The sequence below is a fragment of the Canis aureus genome, chromosome 10 (genome assembly GCF_053574225.1).
Source record: "Canis aureus isolate CA01 chromosome 10, VMU_Caureus_v.1.0, whole genome shotgun sequence".
Taxonomy (NCBI): Eukaryota; Metazoa; Chordata; class Mammalia; order Carnivora; family Canidae; genus Canis; species Canis aureus.
In genome coordinates this window covers 10,354,880-10,365,759 of record NC_135620.1, presented here as the reverse complement: position 1 = coordinate 10,365,759, position 10,880 = coordinate 10,354,880, and the positions used below count along the sequence as shown (strand labels likewise).

Here is a 10,880-nt window from a genome sequence, read left to right as displayed (position 1 = left end):
AGGTGAAACAGACAAGTGACATACAATCCAGCAATTACACTTGCAGGTATTCCCTCAGGAGAAATGAAAACATCTGTTGATACTGCTTCTACTTATAACTGCCAAAACCTAGAAATAATTCAAATATGCAATAAAAATAAATGGAGAAGTGCTGATATAGTCTTACAATGAACTACTTCTCCACAAAAAGGAGTTGGTTACTGAATACAGAGCAATGTGGGTGAATCTCAAAATTATTTTAAGAGGAAGTAGCAAAACCAAAAAAAAAAAAAAAAACTGTGCATACTCTAGAATCCTGTTTTCATACAGTTTTACAAATTCTAACTAATCTTGTGACAGAACACAGATCGACAGTTGTCCAGAGATAGAGAGGTGCAGAGAGGGATTAGAGGAAGTGATGACAAATAGGCACAAGACAATTTTGGGGTTGGACATTTCATTTTTTGATTGAACCGATAGGGTTTCCCAGATGTGTACACAGAATAAAACTTAAATTGTACACTTTATAGATATGATGTGACCATGTATCGAATTCCAATAGTTCTTAAAAGCAGTTTTTAATCCGACGATTAAGAAAAATTTACTTCAGAATTTTGGTTATTTTAGGAATTGCACTAAAACAAACAAAAATCTTTGCGTCTTACATATCTTCATTCATTTCTTACCAGAGTGAAGTGATGTATTTGGTGGACAAACTCCAGAGAAGAAAATGCAACACCTGAACGAGCCCCCTTCTGGGGTGCCTTTTCTCAGACCGGCTTTCCGGGGAGTATTCATTCTGGTTTTCCCTCTGCTGTGCAGCAAGAGACCTGGACTGTTTAAAAAAAAAAAAAAAAAACCCACTTGTATTTAAAATGAATAACCCATATTGTGTTAAAACTAGCCTTCATTAGTCTAACAAGTATATGTGAAAGTTTACCACGTACCAAGTACTGATCCTCGCTCCATGGATAACAATCACCAAGAGATTCTTGGTTTCTGTGCTCACAAATCGGACCCTATTCTAGTGTCAGTGTGGTTGATTTAACTTTTGGATCAAGTGCTTCACTATCCCTGGTTTCCGTAGCCTTTTCCCCTGTCCATAATTTATAAAAACAAATACCAGAACATGTAGTTTTGTGCCCTATCACTTAACTCCCCACCCTGAAATCCTCCTTTTATACTCTGGCATTAGGGGTTGCCAGAGACAGACGGTGTGAAACCAGTTCACCTGAAGGGCTTATTAAACACAATTGATGACACTCATACCTAATGTTTGTGATTCACTTGACCTGGGGTGGGGGAAGCACACGAATTTGTGTCTCTAACAAGCTCCCAGGTAAATCTAATGCTGCTAATCATTAAACCACACCTTGAGAACCATTGTGTTAAAAGACCCCTACAGGTACTAATATGAATTTAAAGAGAGGCTGACTCCTGGGGATAAATATTTAGCCTCCTTTTAGAACTGGTCATATGTTGACTAGAAAAGGTAAGAATGGAACAATTGCTTTGTTCCTGACCCTGTAACTTTCAACTTTCCACTTTTGAGTCTGACGTTAGCTGTGATCGTGTCATGTATGGCATTTGTTATGTTAAGCAACTTTCTATTTCTAGGGGTTTTTAATAGACATGTAATTAACATAACATTATATTAGTTTCAGGTGTACAACTTAATAATTCCATATTTGCATATATTGCAAAATGACCACATGGTAAGTCTAGTTAATAACCATCGACACACAGTCCTATCATTTTTTTTTTCTTATGGTGTGAAATTTTAAGATTTTCTCTCTTAGCAACTTTCAAATACGCAAGAGAGTATTATAAACTACAGTCACCATGCCTATGACTTAATTTATTTTATAATTGCGAGTTTGAACCTTTAGAACCCCTTTACCCATTTTGCCCAATTCCTACCCCCATCCCTGGCAAACACCAATCTGCCATGTATATGAATTCTGTTTTTGTTGTTTTAGATTCCACATATAAAATCATACAGTATTTGTCTTTGTCTGACTTACTTTGCACAATGCCCTCAAGGTCATCCATGTTATTGTACAAGGCATGATTTCCTTCCTTTTTTATAGTTGGATAATGTTCCATTTTGTGTATGTATACCACATTTTCTTTATCCATCCCTCCACCGAAACACACTTAGGTGTTTCCACATCTTGGCTCTTCTAAATAATGCTGTAATGAACATGGGAGTTCAGGTATTCTTTTGAGTTACTGTTTATTTTCTTCAGAAAGATACCCCGTGGAATTGCTGGGTTATATGGTAGTTGTATTCTTAAATTTTGGAGGAACCTCTAAACCATTTTCCATAGCAGTGCACCAATGTACATACCCACCAACAGAGAACAAGGATTGCACATCCTCTACATGCCTGCCAAGACTTGCTGTCTCTTTTTAATATCTGCCATTCCAACAAATGTGAGGTGCTATCTCGCTGTGGTTTTGATTTGCAATTCCCTGGTGATCAGTGATGATGAGCATCTTTTCATGTACCTGTTGGCCATCTGTAGGTCTTCTTTGGAAAAATGTCTATTCAGTTACTTTGCCCAATTTTAAATTGGATTATTGATATGCTTGTTTCGCATTAGAATTGCATGAGTTATTTATATTTTGAATACTAACCCCTTGCCAGATATATTCCTACCAAAAGTCTCTTCATGAAAATCTAGATTTTTTTTTATTTTTATTTGATTTTATTTTATTTTTTTTTTGTGTCTGAACTCAACTTTCTTTTTTTTTAATTTATTTTTTATTGGTGTTCAATTTACTAACATACAGAATAACCCCCAGTGCCCGTCACCCATTCACTCCCACCCCCCGCCCTCCTCCCCTTCTATCACCCCTAGTTCGTTTCCCAGAGTTAGCAGTCTTTACGTTCTGTCTCCCTTTCTGATATTTCCCACACATTTCTTCTCCCTTCCCTTATATTCCCTTTCACTATTATTTATATTCCCCAAATGAATGAGAACATATAATGTTTGTCCTTCTCCGACTGACTTACTTCACTCAGCATAATACCCTCGAGTTCCATCCACGTTGAAGCAAATGGTGGGTATTTGTCATTTCTAATAGCTGAGTAATATTCCATTGTATACATAAACCACATCTTCTTTATCCATTCATCTTTCGATGGACACCGAGGCTCCTTCCACAGTTTGGCTATCGTGGCCATTGCTGCTATAAACATCGGGGTGCAGGTGTCCCGGCGTTTCAATGCATTTGTATCTTTGGGGTAAATCCTCAACAGTGCAATTGCTGGGTCGTAGGGCAGGTCTATTTTAACTGTTTGAGAAACCTCCACACAGTTTTCCAGAGTGTCTGCACCAGTTCACATTCCCACCAACAGTGTATGAGGGTTCCCTTTTCTCCGCATCCTCTCCAAGATTTGTTGTTTCCTGCCTTGTTAATTTTCCCCATTCTCACTGGTGTGAGGTGGTATCTCATTGTGGTTTTGATTTGTATTTCCCTGATGGCAAGTGATGCAGAGCATTTTCTCATATGCATGTTGGCCATGTCTATGTCTTCCTCTGTGAGATTTCTGTTCATGTCTTTTGCCCATTTCATGATTGGATTGTTTGTTTCTTTGGTGTTGAGTTTAATAAGTTCTTTATAGATCTTGGAAACTAGCCCTTTATCTGATATGTCATTTGCAAATATCTTCTCCCATTCTGTAGGTTGTCTTTGAGTTTTGTTGACTGTATCCTTTGCTGTGCAAAAGCTTCTTATCTTGATGAAGTCCCAATAGTTCATTTTTGCTTTTGTTTCTTTTGCCTTCGTGGATGGATCTTGCAAGAAGTTACTGTGGCCGAGTTCAAAAAGGGTGTTGCCTGTGTTCTTCTCTAGCATTTTGATGGAATCTTGTCTCACATTTAGATCTTTCATCCATTTTGAGTTTATCTTTGTGTATGGTGAAAGAGAGTGGTCTAGTTTCATTCTTCTGCATGTGGATGTCCAATTTTCCCAGCACCATTTATTGAAGAGACTGTCTTTCTTCCAATGGATAGTCTTTCCTCCTTTATCGAATATTAGTTGCCCATAAAGTTCAGGGTCCACTTCTGGATTCTCTATTCTGTTCCATTGATCTATGTGTCTGTTTTTGTGCCAGTACCACACTGTCTTGATGACCACAGCTTTGTAGTACAACCTGAAATCTGGCATTGTGATGCCCCCAGATATGGTTTTCTTTTTTAAAATTCCCCTGGCTATTCGGGGTCTTTTCTGATTCCACACAAATCTTAAAATAATTTGTTCCAACTCTCTGAAGAAAGTCCATGGTATTTTGATAGGGATTGCATTAAACGTGTACATTGCCCTGGGTAACGTTGACATTTTCACAATATTAATTCTGCCAATCCATGAGCATGGAATATTTTTCCATCTCTTTGTGTCTTCCTCAATTTCTTTCAGAAGTGTTCTATAGTTTTGAGGGTATAGATCCTTTACATCTTTGGTTAGGTTTATTCCTAGGTATCTTATGCTTTTGGGTGCAATTGTAAATGGGATTGACTCCTTAATTTCTCTTTCTTCAGTCTCATTGTTAGTGTATAGAAATGTCACTGACTTCTGGGCATTGATTTTGTATCCTGCCACGCTACCGAATTGCTGTATGAGTTCTAGCAATCTTGGGGTGGAGACTTTTGGGTTTTCTATTGGAGTATCATGTCATCGGCGAAGAGGGAGAGTTTGACTTCTTCTTTGCCAATTTGAATGCCTTTAATGTCTTTTTGTTGTCTGATGCTGAGGCTAGGACTTCCAGTACTATGTTGAACAGCAGTGGTGAGAGTGGACATCCCTGTCTTGTTCCTGATCTTAGGGGAAAGGCTCCCAGTGCTTCCCCATTGAGAATGATATTTGCTGTGGGCTTTTCATAGATGGCTTTTAAGATGTCGAGGAATGTTCCCTCTATCCCTACACTCTGAAGAGTTTTGATCAGGAATGGATGCTGTATTTTGTCAAATGCTTTCTCTGCATCCAATGAGAGGATCATATGGTTCTTGGTTTTTCTCTTGCTGATATGATGAATCACATTGATTGTTTTACGGGTGTTGAACCAGCCTTGTGTCCCAGGGATAAATCCTACTTGGTCATGGTGAATAATTTTCTTAATGTACTGTTGGATCCTATTGGCTAGTATCTTGTTGAGAATTTTTGCATCCATGTTCATCAGGGGTATTGGTCTGTAATTCTCCTTTTTGGTGGGGTCTTTGTCTGGTTTTGGAATTAAGGTGATGCTGGCCTCATAGAACGAATTTGGAAGTACTCCATCTCTTTCTATCTTTCCAAACAGCTTTAGGAGAATAGGTATGGTATCTTCTTTAAACGTTTGATAGAATTCCCCTGGGAAGCCATCTGGCCCTGGACTCTTGTGTCTTGGGAGGTTTTTGATGACTGCTTCAATTTCCTCCCTGGTTATTGGCCTGTTCAGGTTTTCTATTTCTTCCTGTTCCAGTTTTGGTAGTTTGTGGCTTTCCAGGAATGCGTCCATTTCTTCTAGATTGCCTAATTTATTGGCGTATAGCTGTTCATAATATGTTTTTAAAATCGTTTGTATTTCCTTGGTGTTGGTAGTGATCTCTCCTTTCTCATTCATGATTTTATTAATTTGAGTCTTCTCTCTCTTCTTTTTAATAAGGCTGGCTAATGGTTTATCTATCTTATTAATTCTTTCAAAGAACCAACTCCTGGTTCTGTTGATCTGTTCCACAGTTGTTCTGGTCTCGATTTTGTTGAGTTCTGCTCGAATCTTTATTAACTCCCTTCTTCTCTTGGGTGTAGGATCTATTTGCTGTTTTTTCTCTAGCTCCTTTATGTGTAAGGTTAGCTTTTGTATTTGAGTTCTTTCCAGTTTTTGAATGGATGCTTGTATTGCGATGTATTTCCCCCTTAGGACTGCTTTTGCTGCATCCCAAAGATTTTGAACGGTTGTATCTTCATTCTCATTAGTTTCCATGAATATTTTTAATTCTTCCTTAATTTCCTGGTTGACCCTTTCATCTTTTAGCAGGATGGTCCTTAACCTCCACGTGTTTGAGGTCCTTCCAAACTTCTTGTTGTGATTTAGTTCTAATTTCAAGGCATTATGGTCTGGGAATATGCAGGGGACGATCCCAATCTTTTGGTATCGGTTCAGACCCGATTTGTGACCCAATATGTGGTCTATTCTGGAGAAAGTTCCATGTGCGCTTGAGAAGAATGTGTATTCAGTTGAGTTTGGATGTAAAGTTCTGTAGATATCTGTGAAATCCATCTGGTCCAGTGTATCATTTAAAGCTCTCGTTTCTTTGGAGATGTTGTGCTTAGAAGACCTATCGAGTATAGAAAGAGCTAGATTGAAGTCACCAAGTATAAGTGTATTATTATCTAAGTATTTCTTCACTTTGGTTAATAATTGATTGATATATTTGGCAGCTCCCACATTCGGGGCATATATATTGAGGATTGTTAAGTCCTCTTGTTGAATAGATCCTTGAAGTATGATATAGTGTCCCTCTTCATCTCTCACTACAGTCTTTGGGGTAAATTTTAGTTTATCTGATATAAGGATGGCTACCCCTGCTTTCTTTTGAGGACCATTCGAATGGTAAATGGTTCTCCAACCTTTTATTTTCAGGCTGTAGGTGTCCTTCTGTCTAAAATGAGTCTCTTGTAGACAGCAAATAGATGGGTCCTGCTTTTTTATCGAGTCTGAAACCCTGCACCTTTTGATGGGGTCATTAAGCCCGTTCACGTTCAGAGTTACTATTGAGAGATATGAGTTTAGTGTCATCATGATATCTATTCAGTCCTTGTTTTTGTGGAATGTTCCACAGAACTTCTTCTTAAAGGGGAATTTTAAGAGTCCCCCTTAAAATTTCTTGCAGAGCTGGTTTGGAGGTCACATATTCTTTTAGTTGCTGCCTGTCTTGGAAGCTCTTTATCTCTCCTTCCATTTTGAATGAGAGCCTTGCTGGATAAAGTATTCTTGGTTGCATGTTCTTCTCATTTAGGACCCTGAATATATCCTGCCAGCCCTTTCTGGCCTGCCAGGTCTCTGTGGAGAGGTCTGCTGTTACCCTAATACTCCTCCCCATAAAAGTCAGGGATTTCTTGTCTCTTGCTGCTTTCAGGATCTTCTCTTTATCTTTGGAATTTGCAAGCTTCACTATTAAATGTCGAGGTGTTGAACGGTTTTTATTGATTTTAGGGGGGGATCTCTCTATTTCCTGGATCTGAATGCCTGTTTCCCTTCCCAGATTAGGAAAGTTTTCAGCTAGAATTTGTTCAAATACATATTCTGACCCTCTGTCCCTTTCGGCGCCCTCGGGAACCCCAATTAAACATAGGTTTTTCTTTCTCAGGCTGTCGTTTATTTCCCTTAATCTATGTTCATGGTCTTTTAATTGTTTGTCTCTTTTTTCCTCAGTTTCCCTCTTTGCTATCAACTTGTCTTCTATGTCACTCACTCGTTCTTCCACCTCGTTAACCCTCGTCGTTAGGACTTCTAGTTTGGATTGCATCTCATTCAATTGATTTTTAATTTCTGCCTGATTAGCTCTAAATTCTGCAGTCATGAAGTCTCTTGAGTACTTTATACTTTTTTCTAGAGCCACCAGTAGCTGTATAATAGTGCTTCTGAATTGGCTTTCTGACATTGAATTGTAATCCAGATTTTGTAACTCTGTGGGAGAGAGGACTGTTTGTGGTTCTTTCTTTTGAGGTGAGGTTTTCCTTCTAGTCATTTTGCTCAGTGCAGAGTGGCCAAAAGCAAGTTGTATTTGGAAAAAGAGAAAAAGAGAGGAGAGAAAGAAGGAAGAAAAGAGAAAGAGAAAAAAAGGGAAGAAAAAAAAAAAGAAAGAAAAAGAAAAAAAAAGAAGAAAAAGAGAAAGAAAAAGAAAGGAGAAAAAAAGGGGGTGGGGGAAGGAAACAAATCAAAAAGCAAAAAAAAAAAAAAAAAAAAAAAAAAGAACCACGGGGGAGTATCTTCTGATTCTGTGTACTTTAAGTCCCTTGGCTTCTCCTGGAACTTGTCCGTCTAGCTGGTGTTCTGGGGGAGGGGCCTGTTGTGCTGATTTTCAGGTGTTAGCACTTGGGGGAGCTGCTCTGCCCCTGCCTGGTGCAGGGCTCGGTGGGGGTTGTTTACCCCGTGAGGCCGCAGGAGGAACAGCCCCAGTGGCGGGGCAGCTCTGGAAACCTGGATTCAGCTCCGGCAGGAACTCCGTCTGCAGGGCCTGGAGGCTCCGGGGCGGGGCCTCTGATCTGCTCAGCTGGGGCAGGAGCGTCCTCGCTGTCCTGGGCCCTCCCGGCCTCTGCCTGTCCCGGGGGAGGCGGGATCCTGGGCTGTGTCCCGGCGCCCTGTGCTCCGGGGCCTGGGCTGTTGGATTCGCGCTCCCGGGCCGCGCAACCCCCTCCGCGGAGCTGCCGCCCGAGCCCCCCCGAGCTGCTCCTGGAACCGCGCAGCCCCCTCCGCACGGAGCCTCTTCCTCTGCCCGAGCCCCTCCGAGCTGCTCCCGGGGCCGCGCAGCCCCCTCCGCGGAGCTGCCCCCTCCCCACTCCGAGCTGCTCCGGGTCCCGCCGGGTCCCGCCGTGCGCGCTGCAGCCCTTAGGGAGCTCGGCGCACTCTCCTGGGGGCGCAGGTGTCTGTTAGTGTCCCCTGGAGCCCGAGGGCATCCCCGCCCTCCTGGGTCCTGCTCCAACTCCCCGCGAGCCCCTTTCCCCCGGGAAGGTCGGTGCAGCTCCTGCTCCTCCGGGACGGGGCTCTCCTGTCCTGGGGACACTCGCCCCGGCCTCAGCCCGGCTCCTAGCGGGCCCCTCCCCCTCGGAGGCCTTTGTTTCTTTATTTCTTTTTCCCCGTCTTCCTACCTTGATAGAAGCGCGAACTCTTCTCACTGTTGCATTCCAGCTGGTCTCTCTTTAATTCTCAGGCCGAATTCATAGATTTTCAGGATGATTTGAAGGTTTTCTAGGTAATTTGGTGGAGACAGGTGATTTGGGGACCCTACTCTTCCGCCCTCTTGCTCCTCCCCTCTAGACTTTTTTTTTTTTTAACTATCAAGTGCCTCAAAATCACATTCAGCCTCTAGCCATTACCTAATTTAAAACCACTTCCACATTTTTGGTTATTTTTGACAGTAGCATCCCAGTACCAAAATCTGTATTAATTTCACAAAGCTACCAGAAGAAATACCACACAGTGGGTGGCTTAAAACAACAGAAACTGATTCTCTTGCAGTCCTGAAGGCTGGCAGTTCAAAGTCATGTTATCAACAGAACCATGCTCCTTCTGAAATTCTTCCTTGCATCTTCCCAGCTTCCAGTAGTGGCCACAATTCTTGTTTCTTAGTCTGTAGCTCTATCACTATGATCTCTGCCTCTGTCAGCCCCTTGACATTTTCCCCATGGGTCTCAGTACCTAAATTCCTCCCTACTTACTAGGATACCAATCACACTGTTAGGGCCCATCCTAATGACTTCATATGGACCTGATCATATCTGCAAATACCCTATTTAAAAATAAGGTTATGTTTCCAGGGACCAGGGGTTATGACATCAACATATTTTTGTGGGGGGTAGGAGACACAAATCAGCCCATGGCAGAGACCAAGCCATCTCACTAAGTAAGCCCTGTGAGTCATTTTGTGATCAAGTGTGTTCTTTTTTTTTTTTTTCCCTCCCTTAGTAAGGATTTATGGGCCTATAATTTAGGAGTCTTTTTGGTTTCTAGAGGCGCAATTCTCCTTATTTCCTCTTGGAGTTTTTAAATATCCTTTTCATTCAACAAGAAAGAATTACCAAATTGGCTTTCTTCCCAGGATTTATATTTATATATTGATAAGTCATTATCATTTTCCCCTGGATAATTCAGCATAACATTCCACTGAATTATAATTCACAAGAGGGAAAACGGAAGACACTTTTGCAGAGTTTGGGTGCAAACTGAATAATTTGTAGGAGATGCTAAGAGATGTAGGGATCAGTTTGGCTGCTGTTTCTGAGTTGAGATTAGGGCAAGTGGGAACACTGGGAATTGAGTATTATTACATGGTGAGGGTAGTTTAGCAATAGGTACCCTCAGTAATAGGTGGGCATAGAAATGTAGGTCTGGTATCATCACTGATAACAGCAGTCATCAGCCAAAGAGGGGGTTGTTTTAGCATTCTTCAGCTGCAGTACAACTCCTTTGGGGAAAACGATGTTCTGTATTAACTTTGCAGCTGGCTCTGTGTGTGCTCTCAGGCTGAGTAATTGCAGGGGTTTCTCTTCTCTCTTTTAGTTCAATTTCCTCTTTGTCTTTTTCAGTCTGGAGAGTTATTTACTCTCTCATGACTAAAATTCTACATGGTGTGGACTGTTCCCAAATATCCTTACTTCATGTTGTCCGACGACCACTGTAGATGTCAGTTTCTTCATATCGTGTTCCTTTAAGGCTATGTTTTTGCAAAGGAGTTCTTGTTTATGTTTTTTATCCTCTACTGCTTCTTGTTGATGTTGGTTTTGATTGGTTTGGGGAAGAGAGAGAGTTAAGAAATGCCATGCTCCTCCATACTAGACTCAAGTGAAGAAATTATTTTTATCTTAAGTCAGAATAAGTACCTGAAGTGGGATCTTAGTATTTATTCAACATGGGATGAGTTTGATAGGGATGCAACTATGCAATGATAATATGATCAGTTAGCCACTACAGTGAAAAAATAAACTACAGAAAGGATAACATAGGTATTTTGTTTATGTGTATATGTAATTTCTGATTAACACATAAGATTAGGTCTAACTACAAACAACACCTTTTTGGAAAATAATCACCCACTCCAGTTATCTTTATGCAAGTTATTTTTCCACAAGTCAGAAAATTAGTATTATTCTATATATTGCCCCTAAGAAGATCATCCTCATTCAAAACTGGAATT

At 40.9% G+C, this 10,880-nt stretch overlaps 1 protein-coding gene across 15 annotated transcripts in view; it reads right to left on the bottom strand.

The window, feature by feature from the left end:
• Window positions 1–10,880, bottom strand: part of LOC144321967 (uncharacterized) — a 381,290-nt gene that overhangs the window by 197,582 nt on the left and 172,828 nt on the right. For all 15 annotated transcript variants that reach the window (XR_013387513.1, XR_013387509.1, XR_013387511.1 and 12 more), the window contains one exon: window positions 666–814. Coding sequence is in view for 10 of the 15 variants with exons in the window: in XM_077911343.1 (XP_077767469.1) it covers window positions 666–814 (149 nt within the window). In the remaining 5 variants the exon portion in view is untranslated. The remainder of the gene's footprint in view (window positions 1–665; window positions 815–10,880) is intronic.